The sequence below is a fragment of the Prosopis cineraria genome, unplaced genomic scaffold, assembly GCF_029017545.1.
Source record: "Prosopis cineraria cultivar Desert tree isolate PC_DT_omini unplaced genomic scaffold, ASM2901754v1 PC6, whole genome shotgun sequence".
Taxonomy (NCBI): domain Eukaryota; kingdom Viridiplantae; phylum Streptophyta; class Magnoliopsida; order Fabales; family Fabaceae; genus Prosopis; species Prosopis cineraria.
The window spans coordinates 40,673,402-40,700,675 of record NW_026555337.1 but is presented as its reverse complement, the minus strand read 5'-3'; the positions used below and the strand labels follow the sequence as shown (position 1 = coordinate 40,700,675).

Sequence of the window (27,274 nt, the reverse complement as noted above, 5' to 3'; positions counted from 1 at the left end):
CTGTGCACGACAATATTGATGAAGATTCACTTGACTGTTAATTATGTAGTTGTGTCTTGGTAATTATTTGAAATACAACACACTCGCTAATTTTAATCAATATTCTTAATTAATTAATTAATTACGTATTAACCTGTTAGTCTTGTTAAATTATTTGTTTACTTATGACAGGTGAGGAAGAAGAGAGCGTAGAAGCACTTATATATCTCTTGCAGGCATGCATGTTTCGAATGTCCAAGATTTAGGCTTCCTATCATGTTTCATTTCGAGAATGTTATAAACTTATATTATGGTACCATGTTTAATTTTCTATTATCTATGACTGTTTTGATTAATTCTTGATCTAGATCTTCATAAATAATAGAGGCTTTATTATAAAGAAAATCCGACATATACCGAACAATATCTTGAAGATTTTTTTTAATTAAACAGCTAGATAATTCTGGGGAAAAAAGATAAGCACATTAATTGTATAATCAAAGTTTTTATTAATATTTTCTTTTCAGAGAAATTATATTATAACAAGCGAGATTTAATTATGCTGTGCATCGTATGTGTTTGTATTTCGGAGTCGGAGGTACGTGTCCCTTAGCAAAAGAGGGATATGCAAATTTCGACAGGCTTTACTTTCTTTTGTTGTTTAGAATAATTATTTAAATTATTTAACAATGTAGATTATATATATATATATATATATTGCTTTTTCTTATTAGTTATTATGACCAGATATAAAAGATTTGGATTCTATGCATATTGTCTTAATTACATCTCTGCATTCACAATTAAAATATTTATTTAATTTTCTTCTATTGTTTAGAATAATTATTTCAATTATTTGTCAGTGGATGAGATATATATATATATATATATATACATATATATATTACTTTTTCTTCTTCATATACTCATCTTACCTCTTTTTTTTTAATTACTTATGACCAGATATAAAAGATTTGGATTCTTTGCATATTGTCTTTACTACATCTGCATTCACAATTAAAATATTTATTTTCTAATTTTCTTTTATTAATCCAACAAAAGTACCCAAGTAGATAGAATCCAAAACCTAATGACTATAAAATCCACCCGTAAAATTTCTACAAATTACTGTACCATTTCTTAAGGCAAGTCATTGATATATAATATAAAATGAAAAGAACTTTTAGTTTGGCGGAAAAGAAAAGGAAAAAAAAAAAACCTTTTTCTCACCAACTCACACACACACAATATTAAAAAAAAAACACGCTAATATAGATTTTAAAATAAATTTCTAATCTATACCACAAAATGACAAAATAAAAATTGAGTTTTTTTATTTATACAATATTGTATCAAAAGCAAAATTACCTAACTCATTGTACACATCATATATAATATTCTCTCAAATTTTTATTATAAGAAACTTTCTAAAATCATACTTTTAATTCTTAAAATAAGTTATTTAATGGAATATTAACTATGTTGTTATAATATTAATACCCTTAGTTAAGCTCATGAGACATATATAAGACAGAGTGGTTTACCATAATTTATCAGAGTAAATGTGGATAAATTAATATCACAAGGTCAATACATTGAAATTGAGGCTGAAGAAATTAAAAAAAAATTACATTTTTATTTAACGTTTTCCCTCCAAGCAACGTTGCTTTTGTGTGCTTTGCCTTTGAACGCTGTCTCATGAACGACACGTTTGCAGCAAATAAGGAAGAATCAAGGGATTCCATTTGCAACAACCCATTCCTCTCACTCTCTGACATCTGTACAGCCGTTTCCTGCTTTCTTCCTTTTCTGCCTCTTTCTCACCACTTCTTAAACGCTTCTTCTATTCACTTCTCTCCTGCGACCTCGCTTCTCATCGCTCTCTTTCTCGGTATGCTTTCTTCTTTCCATGTTTTTTCCTTCTTTTTTGCTTGCTTTGGATTAGCTGCATCGTGCTTGAACTTCGACGGTGATGAGTTTTTTAGAATTCTGATGAGTCTCATTGGTTGTTTGCTCCACCAGAAGTTCGAGTTTTACTTCTGGATCACTTCTGATCTGTCAACTTCTCTGTGTGGTTTATATCGTATTCTCGTTCTTTGAATGTTATTTCGTTCTCTATTGCTTGCTTCCATTAGCAGGTCGCTCGAACTTCGATGGTGATGAGTTTTTTCAGAATTCTGAGTTTTATTGGCCAGAAGTTCGAGTTTTTCTTCTGGGTCACTTCTGACCTGTTAAGTTCTCTTTGTGGTTATATCGTATTCTTGTTTTCTGAATGCTGTTTCGATGGTGGTGAGTTTTTCAGAATTCTTCTGAGTTGCACTCGTTGTTTGTTAGCATACAGAAGGTCGATGGTGACGACGATGTTGTAGAAATCTGAGTTTCATGGGCTTTTAGCTTAGATTTTAGCTAAATTTTGCAACTTCAGAGTTTATTTCAGATCCTGTATCAGTGATTCCTTCTTGATTTCTGGATCAAAATGAAGTTTTCTGTTCCCTCCCAGAGGGGACGCGATTTTACTTTCGAAAAATATCTGTCACATATGTATCCTTCTCGTTCATTCAAGTAAAGCTATTCTCTGCTACTTTCTCATGCCGTTCATCATCATGCTTCCCTTTGCAGCATGTGAAGCTTACAATGTCTCACTGTTTCAGCAACTGAATAACTCTTTGATATTCCTTAATTCTTTCATTTTAAATTTGGTGTCTTCTCTCAGAAGATTGATATTGATATTACTGTGATATTGTACTACTGTACTTGATTCATATTTGTAGTTGGTGATTTTCTGGGGTGATTGTTTGAAGTTTAAACTTAGGTCTTTATCTGACAGTTTAACTTTTCACCCAGAATTTTTGAGGATCATATGGCATCATCTAATAATGTTGACAATAATGGTGGATTTCTGGTGTATAGACGCAAAAGAAAAGGCACATCTCCGGAAGCAAGCAAGCCATTCCAAACTGCTGTAGGGATCATATCCATAAATTCAAACACTTCCGAGGCGAAAGCTGACAGCAACACACCAGCTTCTGGTGTAGCAAGGGATAGAGTGAGTTTTCCCCAACTATCTCGCCACTGCTAGAAATTTCATTAATATCTCTTCCTATGGCTTGTTAATAAAACGAACTATGAACATCCTGATTTTGCATTGTAGAATGTGATCCAGAATAAGTGGTTCCAAATGAATCCCTTCTCTCATTTTATTGTAGTGTAGTTTTCCGAATGATATCACCGATTATTGTAGTTTCATGGCATCAGAGCCTAGTTAATATAATGACATCACCTCCGGGCATGAATAGAATATAGGAATTGAGACGTGTTAATATTGTTTGTCTAACACTGGACATGGAATGCTAGATGAAGAGTTTTAGTTTATAGGATCTAAGGAAACATCAATAAAAAACACTATATTTAGTTACTGTGAATAGAATCTCTTGTAGATGATTTTGCTTTTATGCCTAACCAGTTTTTCCAGCTTTACTATATATATATATATATATCGATGTTTTGTTGTATTGCTACTAGTGTGTTAGGGCTTGATACCTATGTCCAAACTATCTATTATTGTTGTTTTTTAAGCGCCGTCACTTATTGTTTTATTCTTTGCAATCATGTATTGTCAGCTCAAAAAGAAGGTGGAGTTTGATATCAGTGGAATGGAACATCATGGAGGAGCTCCAACTTCTGGGACTCAACTTGGAAGTGCCATGGTACAACAAACCCCAAAGGAAGTCAGAGATGGTAAACATTTGGTTGTCAGGTGCTAGTCCTCTCTCTGCACTTCTGGATTGAATATTATTGATCATTTATTCATAATTGATTAGCTGCACTCAAATGCTTTGGTTTTCTTTCATGATTTATCCCTAACTTTGGTACTTGTTCATATGCCCTTAATTATTTAGCATTTGGACTTCGTTTTCTAGCTAGGTTATTTGGGATGCTTATACAAGTTACAGTAACAGCAACTAATGTAGAAATCCTTAATTTCTGTACTACTGCTCAGCTATTTGTTTTCTACAGTATATATTTTGTTTAAAAAATCCTTGATCTTTAATGAATTGTTGAATGATGGATGGGAAAATATAGGGAAGTTTTGCAGAAGTCAATGGAGGAAGAGGTTGACGAGTCAAAGCTGCAGGCAAGTGATCATAATGTCTATTGATTCATCAGATTGCTCTAAGTTTCAATTATTTTTTTGGGTATGTTAACTACAAACTTATATTATTAATACCAATGTCAAACAGAGTAATGATGCCGCTATAGTGCAGCAACTAGCCCCAGTACACACTCCATCAGGCCATCAAGCCATGAAAGAGAAATTGTAAGTTCATCAAGTCAAGTTAATTAATCGTCATGCTCTTATCATAAATATGTGGTTAAAATAACATTATGGTTCGATAATTTTAGACCTATATAACTTTAGTCCTTGATATCTAACAATCATATGAGTTAGCCTCTGAAGTTTAAACATGACAAATTCATCGCATTGACGAGTTTTGCTTTCGAGAAAATAACTCATTCACATACTATAATCTTTGGGAGTAAGGATAAATAATAGGCAATACAATTCAGAACCTAGATTTGAAGTTCACTGTTAATAATATTAACATTAATACTATATAACGACGTTGTTAAATCAGTGTTGAGCTTCGCAAAAGACAGAAAAGAAGACTACTAAGAGTAAAGAAAGAAAGGAAGGAGGCTCACTCACGTTCAAGACTTGTTGAAGAACCAAAGCAAAGATCTGATCCTGGGATTTTCAAAAGAGAAGGTAAGGAATTTCATTAGTTAATACATTCAAAGGAGGTAGGGCAAGCAATTAATTAGATAGACAGGTCCTTAATTAAATCATTGATAATAACTGTAAAAATTGTTGACTAAACTAGGTCCAAATTCTCTGGCGTGCTCTTCTTTAATAAGTTTGAAGGGCAAAGGCATCACAATTCCAAATGCTTCATTGCAAGTGGTAAACTAAGTTCTTCTCCTTTATTTTTCTTTTCTTTATTTTCCTTGAGGTTTTAGAATAGTACTTCATTTCAACTTGGCACAGTTGCACCATTAGATTGCTTATTACTTTTTTTTTATTACAACAAAGCATAGTCCAGCTTGTTTTAATTTGAACAATGTTGTTTCTTTATGCAATGTTTGGTTAAGCATAAAAATTTTTTTCTTGAAAAGAAATGAGAAACAAACCTATTCAATTTTCTTTTAAAATACGTGTTATTTCTTTTGTAGAAAATATTTTTCCGTATACAAACATTGCCTTAGTGTATTGAATAAAGAAATTTAACATTTTTAGGCTTTGTTTAGAATGGATAAATTAAAAAATAATGAGAAAAGAAAACTATAAGAAAAAGATATTTTTCACCCTTATATTTCTTAACTTTTTCCTAGAGAGGAGGAAAACTGAAGAAAAAAATTTACGCTAGGGAAAAGCAAAAGTCATTTCCTTTACTTTTCTCTCTCTAGTTTTCTTTCATTTCTATTTTTTTTTTCCTCATTTGAAAAAAGGGAGGGCTAGTGTGTTTATTAAAGCAGAATTATCATTCAAACTTTTAAATTCAAGATTTGTCCAAATCTGTGAGAAATTCTTCGATAATACTTCTAGAAACGTGGTCTATACTATAACGTAATACAATGATTCCAAATCACACATAATTAAAGAGTGTCCACATGCATGATAGATATATAATTAATGATAGGACTAATGTATTATTCAATTCCATTCTCTTTCTGATCTTCATTTAAAACAAATTTCATTAGAAATAATGAAATATGCGGGCGGACCATTACATGTGATTTAGAATTAGTTGTGATGGGTAAAGTATATATATGACAGAGTAGTACTCTTATGTGATGTTTGGTAGGTAGAAATTAAAACACTCTTATGTATGAAACTAGAAAAGAAAGCATTGTTCTTTCTACCAAACATTGCATAATAATCGTGTATAAGAATTTCTCTAGCTAAAATGCTTTCTCGAGTAACCTAGAGGGACTAGGATAGGATTGCTTGAAATTAATCCTACTAACTAGAGGAACTTGTGGTGATTGTCATCAGCCTCAGATTGGTTCAGCTTCAGGCTTTCCATCAAACGCCCCATTTAACAGATCAACTTTGAACTCAACAACGCCGCCATTGATGATGAGGAGACCTGCTGGTTTTCTTAAACGCAACACAAAGCCCAATGACTGGAGTCAGATCGAGCTTGATGCTCTGTGGATTGGTGTTCGCAGATATGGCCAAGGTAACTGGGAAAGAATACTCACAGATCAAGCTGGTTTCATTTTCAAGAACAAAACCCCACAAGATCTCTCCACCAGGTGGAACATGGAGCTTCTCAAAATCATGCCTCCATTATTTGCTCATCAGCAACCAACCTGCTTCAATAACATTCTCAATCCTACCATGTCATCATCACTGATGATCAGAAACGGAATGATGAGCTCTCACCATCATTTTGCTCCTCAAGGCCCATTACTGATGAATGTCAATCCACGGCCAAACGTGGCTGGACTTATGTTTCAGACATTCCATCATCATCAGAGGGCTGATCATCTGAAGATGATGGAGGCATTGCAGCAGATTGCACCGATGAAGAATAATGTTGCTGTGCAGAGAAACTGGTTTCCAGTAAGACCTGAGCCTAATAACTTGAAGATGGATCATGGTTGTGTCCAGTTTCCATCTATGAAAGAGAACAAGAACAACAACAACAACAACAATAATGCAGGTCATCGTTGTGATCACCCCATTACAGTGATTGGGTCAGATTCTGAACAAGACTCGAGCAACAGCTTGTCTGAAACAACTTTGTCTGCTTGATATATGCCTAGTTTGTCTGAACTTATGGATCGTTCAATTTATTTATGTTATCGCTAAGAACTTATGAAATGTTTTAGAATACTTTATGCACAGGGATGCAGTTTATATATGTTTTTTCTACTAATTAGCTTCTTATAGAGCCTTGGAGTCTGGATATCTTGCATGTCTGAAGGATGTAATGTGACTCTCGTAGAGATTTTAAGGTCATTAATTATCTCATAAAATATGTACTTTCTTTGGTTTAGTTCTCTCTTAATTATACGATCCATTTTCAGACACAGCTGCATGTTATATAAAAAAAAAAATTGGAAGTACACAAATTAGGAAAATATGATTATAGAGATATAAAAACGATACTTGTTTTAGTTTTATATCTCAAAATGCTTTCTTGTGTATTATACGAAGTTTAGAATAAGCCATACTATTTATAGATATTATAAATGGTATGACTCATTTGAGATTTTATTTTACATTGATATTGATTATTGTATTACTAATATAACTAGATGATAAGCCTTGTGCATTATAAAAAATTATAAATATAACAAGGCGCAATGTTGGTAACTTGTAAATAATATGTATCTTCTTCATTGTAAATTTATTAACTATATCTAATTATATACACACATGTTAAATATGAAGTTTAATTAATTGAAAAGAAAATCCATATAGAAAAAATACATATTGCATATTTTACAGTATAATAATATATACTCAAAACGGGGGGGAAAAAGCGTCCTGCCTAAAAAATCTATAAAAAATGCAACTTATCTCAAATTAAATGCAACATGTTATGCCCACATTACAGTTAACTATGATAGAATGGAAGGAAAAAAAAAACAAGTCTCCATTATTCTAAACTATAATATTATCATACAAATACTTATAAATATATACTTAAATTTATAATTAGTAATTCTCCATTTTAAAATACTCATATATATATATATATTCAGAATTTTGACCTTTTCTCTCTTCAAAATCTGTGAATTAAATAAAAGTGAAAAGAGGAGAAAGCGAGAGAAGCCAAATCCAAAATTAATCATGTGGTCCTTGTATAATTGCAACTCAATTATAAATCAATCCCTAAACTTACCAAGATCAATATACCCTGAGACATGTAAGTTTGAGGATATCTGGGTCTATGCACACATGAGACCCATCCTAGTGGTATCAGAGCCATAATCTTGTAAATTGATTTTTATGGTTTTGACTTGATTGTAACCCCGTCTCTAAACTTTGACCCAATGTAATTCAATTCATATAGTTTTAACAATTTAAAACTATATTAGTCCTTATATTTTAGGAATAAAATTTTAGTAAAATTATGTTGACATTTAGGGACTAATATTTTAAATTATTAAAACTTTTAATCTTTATAAAGATTAAAATTTTAAAATAATTTCAATCTTTATAATTTTATTTGCTAAAATATAAGGACTAATATTTTAAATAGTTAAAGCTATAGGGATTAAGTTGTATTAAGTCAAAGTTTAAAGTCTGATAAGGATGAATATGTTGCCCCCGAGCAAAATATTTACCATCTTGTAATTAAATATTTGAAGTCATGCTTTGTAAATTAGTCATAAAAATTTTGTAGCTAAATCTTGATCCCCATAGGTAGAAGAAGAAGAAGAAGAAAATTTGGCCACCTAGAAAAAAGTTATACATCCGTCATTTAGAATTGAGATACAATTAAGTTAAAATTTTAACAATTGAGTTACAATGACTCAAAGTTCAAAAACAGAGTTACCATTAAATTAAATACAAAGGCCAAATGATTGATTTTTCCTTTCAATTAAATATTAACTACTTTAATTTTTTTTGGTATGCTACTTTAATTTTTTTTACCAATTATATCATACAAATATATACTTTATTACAAAAAATATTAACTATTTTAGACTATTTGACAAATTTATTTTTACTCTATGCTTACTTCTAAACCACAAATATTTCAAAACAAAGGTTTTAATTATATATTGATTTTGATATGTTTGATTATATGAATATTTAGTTTAGCATGAGGAATTGACCTAAGACTTGTGAGAGAGAGGACTTGAATGGAAAAATAATTATTATTGAATTCTTGAACAGTTGAACTACAATACTGTCCAAACATGACTCAAGTGGATTTGTCGACGTCTAAAACCAAGCCCAAAGTCCAAATATTCTAAATCTGAGAAGTGCAGTTGAAGTTGTTATGCAACACATGGGCTTGATAGTTTTTTAGTTAGAATTGATTAGTTGTATCATTGTTAATCTATTATTTACCTGTATGAGCTGGCAGTCTCTCATTGTTTACCAGTACTCATCTTTATCTATATAAAAAGAGTACGTACTCTAATATGAATATGATTAGAATGTAATTTTCACTCACATTCTCTGTGTTGCTTTTCTCTCTCTCTCTCTTTCTTAGTTTTAATTCGGTATCAGAGCACGAAGATCATAGAGGCCTCCGTACCATTAGTTGGAACATCTGACGATCACCTACCTGTTACAATGACGGTGATGATTCCTCAAGTAACAACGATGGCTACTAAAATCACGCCATTACTAAGTAGCTTGAATCAAGCTGGTGTTATCAAGTTGGATCACACCAATTACATTCTCTGGAGTTTACATGTTCTTTCTATTGTGAGAGGACACCATTTAGATGGTTTCTTACTTGGAACCAAAGCTTGTCTAACAGAGTACATTATTATCAATAACGATGTCCAACTCAATCCTGATTATGAAGATTGGATTGCTACAGATCAATTGCTCTACGGTTGGCTTGTCGATTCTATGACAGCTGAAGTCATGCTCACATGCTTCATTGTGTTATGTCTGCTTAGTTATGGACAACTACACAACAATTCATCAATGCTCAAACTAGATCAAGATCATTGTTGCTGAAAGGTGAATTGCAGTGTATTGAAAAAGGCAATATGAGTATGGAGAAATATAGTGATAAAATGAAAATTTTATTTGATAATTTAGCACTTGTTGGTAGTCCTATTTCTACCTCGAATCTTATTATGATGACACATACTAGATTAGATTTAAAATATACACTGATTGTGGTTTAACTTTCTAATAGAGAAAATTTCTCTTGGTTAAAGATGCAGTCTAAACTTTTGACTTATGAGTCTCACTTAAAATATGTTCATCGACTTGGTACTTCAAATATTAGTTCTTCCTTTACAAATTTGTCTATTCAATCTAACTCTTTTGACTCTCGTGCTCCAAACCAGGGTGGACCATAAGGAGGTGGTCATAAAACAAATCATGGAGGATGAAGACGTGGTTATACTGGTCATCCTAACAAACTAGTATGCCAGGTTTACTTTAAGCAAGGACTTATGGCTTTTGATTGCTTTTACAGATTTGAACGTGACTTTGTTCGACTAGATTCGCAGCATCCTTCTACACCGACAGCGTATTTTGCTTTACCCAAGGTGGTAAATGATCTAGCTTGGTATTTTAATAGTGGTGCTACACATCACATTACTTATAACTCTACTGGTTCTTCTTCTTCTAACAATGGTTCGAGTACTCTTGAAATTGGAGGTAAACATAAGTTGTGTATTCATCATGTTACAAATGCTCAATTTTCTAATACTGTGTCTAAACCATTGAAGCTGAATAATATTCTTGTGGTGCCAAAAATTCAAAAGAATTTACTAAATGTTCATAAATTGGCACTTGATAATGATGCACTAATAATGTTTAATGCTCATGGTTGCTGTGTAAAGGAAAAGGTGACAAATAAAGTGGTCTTGACAAGGAAGCTGCATGAAGGAGGCTTATATAAAGCTAATGATAAACCAGTTTATCCAACTGCTTTGCTATATCAGCAGAAAGATGAACAAGCATATCTTACTGCCATTAATACTTGGCACAAATGATTGGGTCATTATTCTATTAAAGTTCTCAATCTTGTGTTAACACAATGTAACATTTTTTATTCTGCTAATAAAGAAGTTGAGTTTTACTTTGCTTGTCAACTTGGCAAGTCACATGCTCTTCCTTTTTCATTATCTGATTCACGAGCATCTGTACCACTTAAACTCATTCACTCTAACCTGTGGGGTCCAACACCCATTACTTCTTCTAATTGTTTTTAGCATTATATTAACTTCATAGATGATTTTAATCATCACACTTGGCTGTATCCATTAAAGGCCAAAAATGATGTATTGTCTGCCTTTCGTCATTTTAAAACAATGATTAAAAACCAATTTGATAGAAAAGTTAAACAATTTAAAAGTGATAATGGTGGTGAATGTCGAAGTTTTGTTCCTTTATTCACAGAATCTGGAATTATTACTCAATATTTGTGTCCTTACACATCTGCTCAAAATAGTCATGCTGAATGCAAGCACAAGCATATTTCAAAGTTGATCTTAGTTTACGAGCTCAAGCACATATGCCATTAAAATTCTAGTGGGAAGCCTTTACCATAAGTATGCACATTATTAATAGATTACTTACTCTAGTGCTTCAGAATAAGTCTCCTTTTGAAGTTTTATGGCACAAAACTCCTGATTATAGTAATCTAAAGATTTTTAGATGCGAATGTTTTCCCTATCTGAAGCTTTACAACTCTCATAAGATGCAATTTCATACTAAGCACTGTATATTTCTTGGTTACAGTAGTAGTCATAAAGGTTTCAAATGCATGAATTCCAAGGGCTACATTTTTATCTCTTGTCATATGATTTTTAATGAAAATTCCTTCCCTTTTTCTATTAATTGTTCTATAGAAACTTCAATCACTCTTGTTGTTCAATCCATTAATAATCTAGCTGAGTCGTTTGAAATTTTAGAGTTTACTTAAACCCCATTATGCACTAATGATCTAGCTCCATCTTCATCCTCGAGGAGTGCCTTCTAGTTTCAACCCTTATTTCTTCTGATGTTATCTTGCCTAATCCCTCTCCATCTCCATCTTCATCTTTGCCTGCACCTCCTACACTTCTAACTCATTCTATGGTTATTCAGGCTAAAAATGGAATCTTCAAACTAAAACATCCATTTACTAGTGTTGCTATTCATAATGATAATGTAGAGCCTCGTTCTGTTAATGATGCTCTTCAGTGACCTTTTTGAAAACAAGAAATGTAAAAGGAATATGATGCTCTGCTTCGTAAGAATACATGGGTTCTAATTCCTCCCCAACCTCATTATAATATAGTGGGATGTAAATGGGTCTGGCATATGAAGTATAATCTAGATGGTTCTCTTCTCACTCACAAGGCCAGTTTAGTTGTAAAAGGATTTCATAAAGAACTGGGTATTGATTTTGGTGAAACATTTAGTCTAGTTGTCAACTTGATATTAATAATGCATTCCTCAATGGTATGCTTAATGAGACTATTTATATGACTCATTCAAAAGGTTTCATTGATCCTCTGTAACCTCATCATGTTTGCAAGCTAGTTAAGGCTCTTTACAGTTTAAAGCAAGCGCCACATGCTTGGTATGATAATCTCAAATCAACTTCACTTGACTGGGGGTTTTGACGTAGCAACAGTGACTCTTGACCTTTTATATTTCTTAATCAGTTTCAAATTTTATTCGTATTAGTTTATGTTAATGACATTCTTATTACAGGCAATAATGGTGATAGTATTTCTCAATTGGTGTCTCAGCTTCATTCTCTCTATTTTCTCAAGGATTTAGGCCTTGTTCATTATTGCCTTGCATTTGAAGCTTACAGAGACTCTACTGGGTTTTATCTCGCTCAATGCATGTATACTTTTAAGTTGCTTCAACACTTTGATATGCTTCACTATAAGCCTACTTTGTCTACAATGAGTTCTACATCCAGTTTGTCTACTTATAGTGGTTTTGCCTTATCTACTCCATCTCATTATCGATAAGTTGTTAGTACACTATAATACCTTTATTATACTCATCCTAACTTGAGTTTTACTGTTAATAAACTTAGTCAGTTTATGCAAGCTCCAATTAATGCTTATTGGCAAGCTCTCAAACATCTTTTCTGATATCTTAAGGGCACTCCTAATTATGGGATTCATCTTAAATGAGCTACTCCTTTGTCTCTCATAGCTTATTCTGATGTTGATTGGGCTTCTTGTCCTGATGATTGAGCTACTCCATTGTCCATCAATTGGTGCTTATCTTGTCTTCTTTGGTGATTCTCTTATTAGTTGGTCCTCAAAAAAGTCAAAATACTATTGCACAATTAAGTACAGAGTCTGAGTATCACTCTCTCTCTCTCTACTACTTCTGCTAAGCTTCTGTGGCTTCATTCTTTGCTGTCTAAAATGAAGATTTCCAGTCATTTACCTTTTGTTTTCTAGTGTGATAACACTAGTGCAACTGCTCTTGCCTCAAATGCTATCTTACATACTTAAACGAAGCATATCGAGATTGATGCCTACTTTATGTGTGATCATGTTCGTGCTAGCTAAATTGTTATTCATTATATTCCGTTTGTTGATCAGCTCACTAATTGTCTTACCAAGCTACTTGGTTTTGCTCGATTTATTGCTCTACATGACAAACTCAAGTTAGTTGTACCTCCCTCTCGTTTGAAGGGGGATGATAAGATAATAAACAAAGCTCAAGTGGATCTATCGACATCCAAAACCAAGCCTAATGTCAAGTCCAAATATTCTAAATCTAAGAAGTGCAGTTGAAGTTGTTATGCAACACAAGGGCTTGATAGTTTTTTAGTTAGAACTAATTAGTTGTATTATTATTAATATGTTATTTACGTGTATAAGCTGGCGGTCTCTCATTTGTTCATTGGCACTTATCTTTATCTATATAAGAAGAGTGCGTACTCTGATATGAATATGATCAGAATGTAATTCTCACTCACATTCTCTATGTTACTTTTCTCTCTCTCTCTCTCTCTCAGTTTTGATTATACAATATTCCACCTCGCTCCCTTTCTCATTTATTTTTCTCTCTTTTACTTTTCACTCGCCATACCATTTGAGGTAAATATGACTTTCCAAATGATTTATTTATAGTGGGAGAGAAAGTGCGCTTACTACTTAATCCTTGTGAGGTGAGCTTTTTCTATAGTTCTATTGGCTACTACTATGTGATGGTACTGGTTAGATTTTGATGTTTTATGTCTCAATATTTTGTGTGTTTTGATTTGTATATTGTATTTCTTTTATGGGAACTTTTGATATCTTGAAGTTTTATGTATTAATTTTTTTTTATTTTAATACAAGTTTGATTGATGTTTAAAAAAACTCAAGTTTTGGAAGCTTCATTTCCTTAACAAAAAAGGCATGCATTGTCTTAGGACTTATTTGTTTGTGTTTTCATTTAAAAAAAACTATTTTACAATATAATTTTTTAAAAATTTTTTAAAAAAATAAAAAAAAATCTTTTTGATGTATTAATTTAAAAGAATTTTAAGAATTGAAAAATTGTAGAACCAATAATTCAGGTCAGTCTGAACTTGCCTAAAAAATTATGGCCAAGCTTGATTATATGGACTTTTTAAAAAAAGTAAGATAGTTTAAATCTGATTTAAATAAGCTTGACTCGAATTGATCCCGACTGCCAAAATTACTAGCTCTATGTGTATGTAAAGTAGGTAATTTAGGCTAAACTTGACTCGCCAACCCAAACCCACTCGAAAAAAGTTAGAGCCAAGCTTGACTATACAGGCTTTTTAAAAGTTAGGATATTTTAAATCCAATCTGAATAAGCCCAACTCAAATTAATCCCGACCCGCCTGAATTGCCAACTCTAAAAAATTGGTGGATAATGATTGTCATCGGCAATTAATGATAATGGCTTATAATAGTGATTAGTTAAAGTAACTATAATTTTTAATAATAAAATGTAATATATTTTGATAACAAGAAGAATAAAACAAAAACAATTTTAAGATGTTTCTGTTTTTTTAAAAAAAATAAAAATAAAAACAATTTTAAAAACAATTAAATTCAAAAAAACTCCACCAAACAAGTTTTTTATTTTTTTGTTTTTAAAATAAAAATTATTCTTAAAAACAGAAACCAAACGGGACCTTGTGTAACACCTTAAATTTTCACATTTATTTTTCACAAATTAATTGTAACGACTCAGAAATTTAAATAAAAAATAAAAATTTACGGTCAGATATTTTAACTATATTTTTATATAATTTGGGGAAGCTTTACAAGAGTGAAATAATGTCCTAATGGTAATGGCTTTGGATCTTAGGAAAATGACAGTTAAGTTCTAAAGGGACTAATTAAATCCAATCAAGTCCCAAGTAATTTTAAAAGGCCAATTAAATCCCATGCTTTTTTTACAAATCTAAGTTATAGTAAAAATGATTAAAATACCCTTATGATTAAATATAACATCAACACTCATCATATCAACCCCAACATTTTCCTCCTGAGCAAACTCCTTGTAATAACCCTAACAAAATTTAAATAAATAAATAAATAAATAAATAAATATATATATATATAATATATATATATATATATATATAGGGTAACTTGCTTAAATATAACAAGTTAGAGACTTGGTCTAGTGGCAGCTGAGCAACCTCCCATACATAAGGTCCCAAGTTCGAATCTGGAAAAGACCAAAAGAAAGTTAAATTTTTTCTTTTTCTAGCTGTGCAAAATTACTAAACTGCCCTTAGCTTCATCAGATATTTTAACTCTTCCTTCTTTTCTCGGTCATTCTAGAGCAAAAGCTCCGTGAGAGAGAGAGAGTTTCATCGTTCCTTTTCCCTCTGTGTTCGTTGGCCGGTGACCATAGGTGTGCCTCTCGCCGTCATCGCTGGAGATTGAAGAGAAAAAGGAGATCTGAGGTTGGACGAATTTTTGCTTAGCCTTTCATGGGTCACTGCTTTCTTCCCTTTCCACTATAGCTGGTACTGCGTTCGTGTAACTTATCGTCGTCGGTGTGCTCGTGGCTGGTCCTTCCATTTTGGTTAGAATTCTCCCTGTTTCTGCGTCATTCTCCCTTGTACGAGCTCAGCGTTCCATCATGTTAACTCGTCAAAAAATGGGTGCTGCTGGTTTTGAGCTGAGGCGACGCTGACACTAGTTTCCTTTTCTTCTGAATAGTGCTACGTCTCCCTCTGTTTCTTGCATCAACTGGAGAGTTTCATTTTTCTCCCCTGTTTTGCTATAGATTCTGCCTTCTTTGCTGCCTTTGCCATTACTGGTGTTTAAGGTGAGAAATTTAAGGACTTTTCTTACTGAATTTATGCAGAGAGAGAGAGAGAGAGAGAGAGTTCTAATTGAGGACTGAAATTATAAAAATTTTTTATGGGTGTTTTGTTGTTGCCTTGACCGAAAAATATATATATATATATATATATCTGGACTGAAATCGAAAGAGACAAACTTAGATATATGGTTGCTACCTATAAGATGTCATTGAAGGGCTTGTATGAGGAAATAAAAAAAAATTATTCCTAAATATTGATGGAAATTATTGGTTTAGGGATTCACTTGTAGCTTTGTAAAGGAATTTAATTATGGGCTTGCACACAATCATGTGTATATTTGGAGTTTGATTGATTTTTGGTGAATGGTCAAAGGCTTAAAATTGAAGAGGTAGAAGTAATGCACATAAGGTAAGTGGTGCAAAGATTGGGAGAAAACTCCTATTCCAAGAAAATAGTATGGTATGGCTAAAGTTTTATGAAGGATGTTAGAGGAATAAATAATAATGCTTGAACTCCCTTTAAATCATAAATTTGGTTGTTGAAATTTAGATGGTGACTAATAAAAATTGTGTTATAAATTAAAAAGTTATTAAAATTATATATATTTATATTTTATAGGGTGTGTGGAAGAACAAGGCCCTGAAAAGATTTAAAAGAAGAATACTTCCGGGAATTTAGAACTTCAACAGGTAAGTGAATAGCATTTTCTTTAATTTATTTTTATTTTTATTGGTACTTTTATTTTTTTATAAATTTTCATTGAGATATTTTATTTTTGTGAATTACATTAGTTTTGAAATTTCGTAATATTGATGCGAGACGTTTAAAGGAGGATATATGCATTTATTTCCTTAGGGAATATGTTTTAAAGATTTATGGAATTATTTGGTTTATTAAACTCTTCAAATCCTTGATTATTTAGATAATGCAAGCTCGTATATTATTTTATGAAAGACTATTTTCAATAGGTTTTAAATTAAAATTTAAAGTGATACATGCGAGTTTGGCATTGGAAACGTTGACTATATTTCAAAAATAATTATTTTCTCGCATGTTTGAAACACAATTTTTGAGAGGACTCCAAACAGAACACTGTTGCTAACGGCAGTTCTGTTAGCCTGTAGCGCGCTGTGGTTAAATACTAGCTAGTTTGTTTCGTAAGTTTTATTCTCACGTTTGGTATTCGTGGGCTTCGTACCCACATTTGATTCTGTGGCCTGAGCCGTATTTGGTTACTTACCCTCATGGGCTGTGTGTCCATGTTTGTTTCGTAGCTTTGGCTGTATTTGGTTACTTACCCTCATGGACTGGTGTGTCCACGTTTGTTTTCATGGCATAAGCCACGTTTGGTTATTTACCCTCGTGGACTATGTGTCCACGTTTATAACATGTTCTGTTGAGTTCTCGAAATTTTAAATGTTGATTAATATATGTTTTCAAAATTTACCCGATTTTTTTAGTAAATTGTATCACTTCAAGTTTTATGAGAGCAGATTGTTTTTTTAAACATGATAACATAAAATGTTTTCAACTTATTTTATTTTCTAAATATGATTATGCCTTACGTGCATTATAAATCTTGGTAGAATTACTTCCAACTATCTGACACCATTATTATAAATTGTCAATTTAAATTTAAGAATTTTTCCATAGGAATGCTATTCACTGGAAAAATTATTTGGTCTCAGATTGATTATTGACGCCGATTTCACCAATGACCTTAAAAAGGGCAACTAACTACAGTGGGTGGACATTTTGATTGGTATTATTACTTTAATGTAAATATATACGTTGTATGTCTTTTTGATTTAAAAGAAAGATTAGATGTTCCACATAGGTTGTTGATGAAACTTATTTTTGTCTGAATATTGGTTGCTGGCTGGAAAGAGCTACGCTCTGATTTATGCTATTATTTGTAAAAAATTTGTTGTAGAATTTTTGAGAGATCCTAATTACAGGGGAGGTTCTGCCAAAATTTCTACAAAAACGTTGACACTTCCTTATAATAATGAATTTACAGAAGTTATTTAATTCTCATGTGATTTGATTGAATTTTGTTCTTTTTTTTCAAAAAAAAGAGAGAAATAAACATTCACTTGGAGGCTTATAGGAAGGTGAGAATGGTTTACACCCGTGCTGGTCACCCTCTATTTTGGGGCGTGACACTCCTTCCCGTCATTAATGAGACTTACATGTAAGTGGAGTAGAGACACAATGAAGAATACCTGACTAAGAATAAAGTTGCGCATGGAAGAGGTGGACTTGCCATAATTATTGACTCAAGTAAGCTCTAATTTTTTGTGTATGTGAGTTTTTTTGGCTAGTACATTCATATAGTTTTTTCTTTTTTGTAAATCCCTATAGTTTATTCCTCATTATAGCTTTCTTCTTGCAAAATGACAGTCATGAATAAAAAGATAGAATGGTTTTTTGCAACTGAACATGAAAGGTTTTTTACTTCACATTTCTAAAGATTTGGCATGACGATTTGACATTTTACAATTAAAAGTGTAAGAATTTATCATCGAGTGTCCACATTTTAAGATGGAACGTTGTCACTGTCTCACTGATGCAAAAATCACTAATGCCAGAAGTATCTTGTTTCTAAGTCATATATTATGACATTTTATTTTGCTTATTATAGGTTGATGTTAATAGGTATGATGAAAAGTAGTTGTTTAAAGATATTTTTTTTTATTTTCATTTCAATAAAAATATTGCAAAAGATATACATGGGATGATGTATTATGTTAGGAGGAGTTGTAATGGAAGAATGATCAAAGAAGAAATATCTCTTGAAGGATTAGATTGATTTCATCATGCTTGAATTGTGATTTAAATGGAATAAAGTTGAAGTTGTAATGCACTTTTAGACCTTAAAGATAATAAAGGGATAAATCAATTAATGAAGTTGAATGATAATTTTGCTCATGTATATTTCATTGGGAAGATATAGCAAAGTATAGAGGCAACAAGAGATCTAATTGATAGGTAAGTTTTGTTAATAGTTACTTAAATTTAATTATTATGCTGATATGAATATGAATGGTAGTAATAAACATGATCTGAATGGAAATGCAAAGTAGGAAGTTTGACTAAGAACTCATATGCTACACAGGATCTTGAAATTCTACCATGTGTAATATAAAGTATCCTGACACCAATACAAAGTTCTGTAGGGGAATGGGAAGGAACAACAAGGAAAAAGCACTAAAGTTGCTTGATCACATTGCTTATGCAAAGCATGAGCATGAATTTCATATAGCTATAGAAAATTTGAGGATATTCTCTCCATAATTAGCAAGATGGGTTGAAAATCAAGGCGATATTAATTGATGGACATTATCATTGTTCCCATTTTAAAGATGGGATAAGATAACAACTAACTTGGTCAAATCATTCAATGCATGAATTCTTAAGGAGATGAGGCATAATATATGTGTTCTTATATACGAACATAAAAACAAGTTGAGCAAGAAATTTTTTGCAAATAAGACAGCAATGAGTAAGTGAAAAAGCATAGTTGATCTAAATGTTAAAAGCAAAGCTGAAGGAAAATATTTTGAGGACATAAATTATGATAGTTAAGCTGCATGGCTTGCATATTACATTAGTTCAAACACCATGTGGAGATGTATGTGTGAATCTGGTACAAAGGGAATGTACATGCGAAGTTTGGCAAATGTCTGGCATTCTTACCCACATGCCTATGCAGCCATTAAAGAAGTACATGGTAATGTGTATAACTATGTTGAGGAATGCTATCTTCACAGCTCACAGAAGAAAATATACAGTAGCACTATGCATCCTGTTGAGACCTATGACATGCCAAAGCCAAATATGTTGACAATATCTGAGCTCATAAACTAAACCTTTTTACTGCCTCCTAGAACATCTTAATCATCTGGCAGACCTCATCATGTGAGGATCAAGTCTCAACATCAGCAAATAGTTTTAGGGGATTTTTTTGGCACATAGCAACCCCTCTTTTGTAAATCCAAGTTGATTCTTTTGTATACGTGAGCAACTGATATATGCAGATACATTAGATAAATTAATCCATGTAACTTATATGTACGAGCACCGATATCTTCTATGATCACTAAAAGTGTTTCCTCTTAAAATTTCAAACAGAGGTTGCAAATTATTTGTAATACAGTTGTAAAATTGGGTATTTAAGTTGCAAATTACTGGAGTGATGTCTTAGAATAATAAATGGGTGGCTTTGCAAGTTCAAGAATTAAACGTGTTTTCGATTAAAATTATGAAAAGGAGTTGCAAAGTATTTGTAAGGAACATGCAAAATTAGGTATTTCAGTTGCAAATTACAGGAGCAATATCCTAAAATAATAACTTGATTTCTTTGCAAGTTCAAGAATTCAATAGTTTTTCTACTCAAACTTTCAAAAAGGAGTTGCAAATTTGTCTAGAGGCATATGTAAATTTGGATATCTAAGTTGCAAATTACTGGAACTATCTCCAAGAATAACTTGGTTTCTTTGCAAATTCAAGAATTCAATACTTTTTTGACTCATAATATCGAGAAGGAGTGGTAATTGCAAAATTGAGTATTTCAGTTGCAAATTACTAAAGCGATGTCCGAGAATAATAACTTTTTCAAAAATAAATTAGTTTTTCTACTCAAAATTTCGAAAAGGAGTTGCAAATTATTTGTAAAAAAATTACAAAATTGGGTATTTTAATTGCAAATTATTGGAAGGATGTCCTAGAATAATGACTTTTTCGAGAACAAATTAGTTGTTTCACTTAAAATTTTGAGAAGGAGTTATAAATTATTTATAAAGTAGTTGCAAAATTAGGTATTTCAGTTGTAAATTACTAGAGCGATATCTTAGAATAATTACTTTTTCAAGAATTCAATGGTTTTTCTACTCAAAATATCAAGAAGGAGTTGCAAATTATTTATAAGAAAATTGCAAAATTGTGTATTTTCATTGCAAAGTAGTGGAGCAATGTCCTAGAATAATAACTTTTTCAAGAACAAAATAATTTTTCTACTCAAAATTTCAAGAACGAATTACAAATTATTTGCAATATAGTTGCAAAATTAGGTATTTTATTGTAAAGTACTGGAGCGATGTCCTAAAACTTTCTTTTTATCTTTTTCAAGTTGGAGTGACCTGTTGTATAATTAGTTAGTATGTATGAAAATAAAGCTTGCCAATCATTGTGATTTGAAAATGCCATATAATATTAAGATGTACCTTGATGCTTACCTTGCCTCATTCACACACTAATATTAACATTGACACAAATTTCTAAAAGCCTCTACCCTTGGATAAAGTTTCTATAATAAAAAAAGAAAAAAAAATGAGCTTGGGTACAAGGATGTATTAGTCTTCAATGCATACACAATAATAGTTGATAAGGCTAAGATGTTTGATGTCATTTTCTGCTTTTCTATTCAACTTGCGATATGCATTGAGAAGAAGCAGTAATGGAATAAAGATTTTCAAAATTGTCTTGGAAGTGAGGATCATTCAGACTCTATCATTAAGGTCTCAAACTTATTTTGTTCTTTTCTTTATTCATTACATTAATTATTGTGTAACTAGGAATTTTTATATTATTTTTTCCTCACGACTCTGGCATTAATTGAACTATAGGATGAAAGTATAGTTGGGAATCACTTGTACACTATGTAGAAACCTAGGGAAGATTTTTTTGAGAAAGTTGACAGGTGAACTTAACAAGTGAGGGCCAACTTGGTTAATTCTATCAGAGACGAAAGTTCTTGTCGCTAGGGCAAAGAAAGAAACTCATCGCAAAGAAGGGAACGAGCAAGCTTAACTTTCATCAGCCAAACTCATAAATTGAAGAAGGGTATTTTAATCTGTTCCTGTTATATTAAAATACAAACATCATTAGCCTTTTAGAATTAATTAAGACCTAACTGGCTTTAATTAGTCCCTTTGGCCTTGAATCTTTATGTATGGGTCTTGAGTTCGAATCTCTCATGCACAAAAAGGATAATTTTATATTTTTTCTTCAAGCTGGATAAGATTACCATATTAACTTTAATTAAAAAATAATGATAATAAAAGATTAGTCAGAAATCAAGCACGCACGCAGAGCTTTTTCTTCTTTCTTCTCTAGTCTGCAGCTCCGAAGAATCCAGGGAAGGGGGGAGAGAGAGAGAGAGAACGCCTGAAACTCACTCTTCTTCCTCTGCCTCTGTCTTCTTCCTCTTCTAATCGCTAGTCTTGTTGCTGTTCGAATGTGTCGCCGGTGTTGGAGCGGAGATGCGCCGTCACCGTTCGGTCAACTCACAGCCTCTCTTTCTTCTCTGTTTTGAACCGTCGAAACCCTCTCCCTCCTCTGTCTAAGTGATTGTGCTGGCAGCCAGGCCTTCCGCTCCCTTTACCTTCGACGTTTTCGTCCGCCGCTGGTGACTGTGGAAGCACTGTTGGTTTTCCTCCTCCCTGAACGTGTACCAGTGTCAAACTTTCCCCTGTTTCGTGTTGCCTTCTGCTTAGCCTCTCCAGCTGCCGTTTGGTTCGTCTGCCGTCAGAACTTACGGTGGCCGGAGTCCTTCTCTTTCGTTTCCAGCTGTCGTCAGTGAAGGAGGGTGCTTGTTGTCACCTTGCAACGTTCAGGTCCTCCACTGTTCTTCTCGTCTTCGCCTCTCGCCGCTCTCCTAATGATAAATTTTTAGATAAATCGAGTTGGCCGCATCATTTATTATTTGTTCAATTAATATATTCTAAATCATTTAAATAAAATCTTATATGATATTATTATAATTAATTTTATTTTTATAATAAAATACATATTTAATTTATTTTTTTTACTGTCATTAATATTAAAATTAATTTATATATAATACTATTTAAATATTATATTTTTATTAAATAAATTATAAATAATGTAGTGTAAGGATTCTTGAGCTGTAGATCAAAAGCTTCAATTTTTATTGTCTCCTTCATCTAATATACCCCCAAATTATCATAATCAATTTCACAGTTATCGTCACCTCTTTTTGTCTTCCCTGTTTAATGCTTCATCTATTAGGTAGTACTTTTGAAAAAGTAACACATTTTTTTTTCAGATAACAATAAAAAATCACATCCTTCGTCATTGCCCATCGAGAGACTTATTATAGTGCCTTTGAATCCTAGCTGCATCAAGATGCTGAGACCCCATGTTTTACTACCCTCGTCTTGTTTTTAGTTTTTTTTTTTTTTTTTTTGACCAAACGTCTTGTTTTTAGTTAGTTGATGAAAAAATCCACATCCTTCATCGTCGTCCATGGCTGCCTCAATTCATTTTTATTAGATACCAATAGGTTTTTCCTAGGGGCCCACTTGGGAGTACTTTAAAAATATCACTCTTCCTTCTTCCTTCCATTCTCTCTTTCAACCAGGAGGGTCTCTACCTTTACCAGTTCAAGCTCTCTCTTGACGACCCTGATGGCTCTCTCTCCTCCTGGAACCCCCGACACGTCACCCCATGTGCTTGGTCCGGCGTCACCTGCGATAACTCCAGCTCCTCCGTCACTCAACTCGACCTTTCCAATACCAACGTCGCCAGTCCATTCTCCCCTTCCATCCTCTGCCGCCTCCCCAACCTCTCCTTCGTTTCCCTCTTCAACAACTCTGTTAACCAGACACTCCCTTCAGAAATCTCCTCTTGTCGTTCCCTCGTTCACCTTGACCTCTCTCAGAACCTCCTCACCGGTGAACTCCCACACACTCTGTCCCTGCTTCCCAATCTCAGGTATCTCGCCTTGACCGGAAACAATTTCTCGGGTCCTATTCCTGACTCCTTCGGGAGCTTCCAGAAGCTTGAGGTTATTTCTCTCGTGTCTAATCTTTTTGAAGGTACCATTCCCGCTTCTCTGGGCAATATCACCACATTGAAGATGCTCAATCTTTCTTATAACCCGTTTTACCCGGGTCGGATCTCGCCGGAGATCGGGAATCTTACTAATCTGGAGGTGCTTTGGTTAACGCAATGTAACTTGGTTGGCACGATTCCTGACTCGCTCGGGTAGTTGATGGAGATGACGAGTTTGAACCAGATTGAACTGTATAATAACTCATTGTCCGGTGAGTTGCCTCGGGGATGGTCGAACGTGCGTGGGTGAAATTTATCAACATAATATCGTAATATCGTATGTGCGTGGGTGAGGACAAATTGCTAAAAAAAAAATTTATCATTTTTCTCTATTTCTACGGCCGGCCATGTGACTGTGTGGATGAGCTGGATTTACTAGATTATTGGTGTAGTTGAACTGTTGGAAGAAATTTAGTATTAAAACTTAAAAACTCACATATGCAAGGTATTTGATAAAATATTATTAAGAGAGCTTTGTTTGATTATACATTTCTTAATGAAATTTTATTAATTATGATGAGAAGAATGATTGACTCAAATGTTATTCAGCTGAGTTAGGTTGAAGGTGGTAAAAGAATTTGATTAAAAAAAATTTCTCTAAAAATATATGATTGTTGAGAAACTGTTGGTTAAAATTATGGATTTTTCCCTTCTTTTTTATCTACTATGAGTAATGTGAAGTTGGCAAATGATTTTCTTGAGTATTAAAGTTAATTTATGTTGAAAAAGAAGTTTGATTTGTTCAAATGTATGTTGACATTTAAAAATTTATGGAAAATGAATGAAAAAATTCATAATAAAAATTGTTTATTTTCTGCAAGAAAACTTAGTAACTTTGAGTATTGTTTATACAAGTATTATAGAGGTGTATTAATTAAACTCAACACATAATTTTATTGTGAATGGTGATAGACTAGAGACTTTATTTTCTATTCATCTAAATTATTTTAAAGACTACAAAATGTATAAAATAAATAACAATAATATCACTTGGACGTTAGAAAATTAAGAAGCGGACAATATTACAAAATCAACTGATTAGGAGTAATTTACATACTTAGAAATATCTTAGGTAAGTGGATGGCATCTCAACTGATTACATGAAATTTTTTTTTTTGAAAAATATTTTACATAGATCATTTAATAATAGTTATATTACGTATTTAATATTTTTTTAATTAAATTATTTTTATCTTGGAAAATTATAAAGAAATGTAGAAGGATATTTGAATTATGACGTGTATATGTTTTTCTTTATAAAAGATACTTCCATGATTGATGAAATTATTTTTATCATTTTCTTTATAAAAGATACTTCCAAGATTGATGAAATTATTTTTATTAGCTTTGCTAATTTTGGTTTCTTAATAAATGCAAGCATGGACATCAGTTATAAAATTTTATTCTGGTAATTTTTTAATGTTCAAAATTTGTCATGCGAGTTTGATTTTGAAAATGAAAACTATATTTTAATAATGATAACTTTCTCGCATGTTTAAAATAAATTTGGAGGGAATTTTATGTAGAACACTAGTTGTTAATAGTAGTTCCATTAGCCCTTAACACGCCATAATCAATGACTAGCTAATTTAATTTTTGTGAGCTTTATTCTCACGTTTGTTATTCGTAGGCTTGTGCATACGTTTGTTTTCATGACTTCAAGCCGCATTTAGTTAGCATTACCCTCATGGACTGTGTGTCCACATTTATTTTGTAGCTCAGGCTGCGTTTGATTACTTACCCATGTAGACTGTGTGTCCATATTTTTTTTTACGGCATAAGCCGCATTTGGTTATTTATCCTCATGAACTATGTGTCCACGTTTGTAAATTGTTCTAATAAATCTCTAAAAATATGAATTTTTAATTAATTGATGATTTCACACTCTAATAGTTTTTTTTTTAAGCTACCAAATGTTATTATTTTCAATTATGTATTTATTTAATTATTTTGACATGTCAAGATCAAATGTTAAAGCTGCTTTATCATTATAGATTTAAATTTTTTTTAATATTAAAGTTATATAGAACTTTTATTCTGTACTTACTTTGAATTGCTTTCTCTTAAATTTATGTAACTATTATATTTTATTCATTTTAATTTTGCAAAAATATTATGGTTGAGACGTTATTCATTAGAAAGTTATGTTGGCCTCTGATAATGTAGCTGATGCTATATGTCCTTCTTTTCAATTAGGGATTTTTGCTGAGCTTGGTGGAGATTTGTTCTATAACTATTTCCTATTGATATAAATATAAATTTATGAATTATGTCATAAAAATATGATCAGGTGCTCAACATAAACTATAATTAGGGTCCTGATTCTCTTTGTTATATTGCCTATCTGTTGCTAAAAAGTAGAGCTCCATATTATTGGGTATAAATTGTAAAATTTTTGTTGTGGAGATTTCGAGAGATTATACTCATAGGGGAGATGCTACCAAAATTTTTACAAAAAGTTTGATATTTTAATTATATAAAAGGTAAAATTAGATGTATATAACCAAGCTGATAGTAGTCAGATGTATTAATTCAAGACTTTCATTGATCGAGACTTAAAGGATGTGTACTTGTGCATATATCTCATGTCGATCATGTTATATTTTTAGGGCGTGACATTAATATTTTGATAAATTATTTTAATAATTTTGAACTCTTATCATGATAGAAAAATTATTTTTCTTATAATAAAAATATTTCATAAATAGTTTACCATGATAAAAAAGGTCTATCATTATAGATAGATTTGAACATAATAAATTTACTCTACCATGATAATTGAGAAAAACAATCATGAAATACTTCAAATGTACACCCTTGTTACAATTTCAAAGCCATAGTCAGTTAGACAACACTTCACAAACCATGCTTTTACTATAAATACCCAACTTAGGCCTAAATATTTTTTTTTAACCACTGATTACCACTCAAACAAAACTACCACATAAGGGTATACTTAAATCAAAATTTTATTTCACAAATACTCAATACTATGAGGGACAGACAGAATTCTCTTAGCATATAAAATACAATAATTTATAAATAAAGTCTACATGCTCAATATATATATACTCTTTTCGTTTAAAAATATAAGGCATTTTTTAAGAAGTTATATATTCAAAAAAAATAAGGCATTTTTAGTATTTCAAGATATAATTATCAATTTTTTTCAAAAGTGCCTTTATTGATGAATGACTTTTTTTTTTTTAGGGTATTTGATAGAAGTAAATATGAAAAGATATAGTTAGTTTAAAAATAGGTAACTACTTTATTAAGGGGTGAGATTTGGTTAAAAATGCCTTATATTTTTCAACAGATGGAGTATATATATCCATCCTAAGTTGGCATAGACATCATTAATAAATAAAGAGGCTAAATTAAAACACAATGTCTCATACACCGGGTTATGCCTCAAGTACTCTTTCGGCTAAACTCGCTTTTGAAAAAAAGATGTAATAATC

The 27,274-nt window shown here is 32.0% G+C and overlaps 1 protein-coding gene across 1 annotated transcript; it reads left to right on the top strand.

Annotated features, from left to right (window-relative positions):
• The first annotated feature begins 1,677 nt into the window (after nt 1-1,677).
• LOC129314174 (uncharacterized) lies at nt 1,678-6,799 on the top strand. The gene is made up of 11 exons (XM_054957539.1): nt 1,678-1,870; nt 1,925-2,070; nt 2,118-2,234; nt 2,282-2,344; nt 2,807-3,025; nt 3,600-3,736; nt 4,063-4,114; nt 4,221-4,297; nt 4,617-4,747; nt 4,863-4,942; nt 6,035-6,799. The coding sequence occupies exons 1-11, from the start codon at nt 1,678-1,680 to the stop codon at nt 6,797-6,799; spliced, it is 1,980 nt and encodes a 659-aa protein (XP_054813514.1).
• The last annotated feature ends 20,475 nt before the right edge of the window (nt 6,800-27,274 follow it).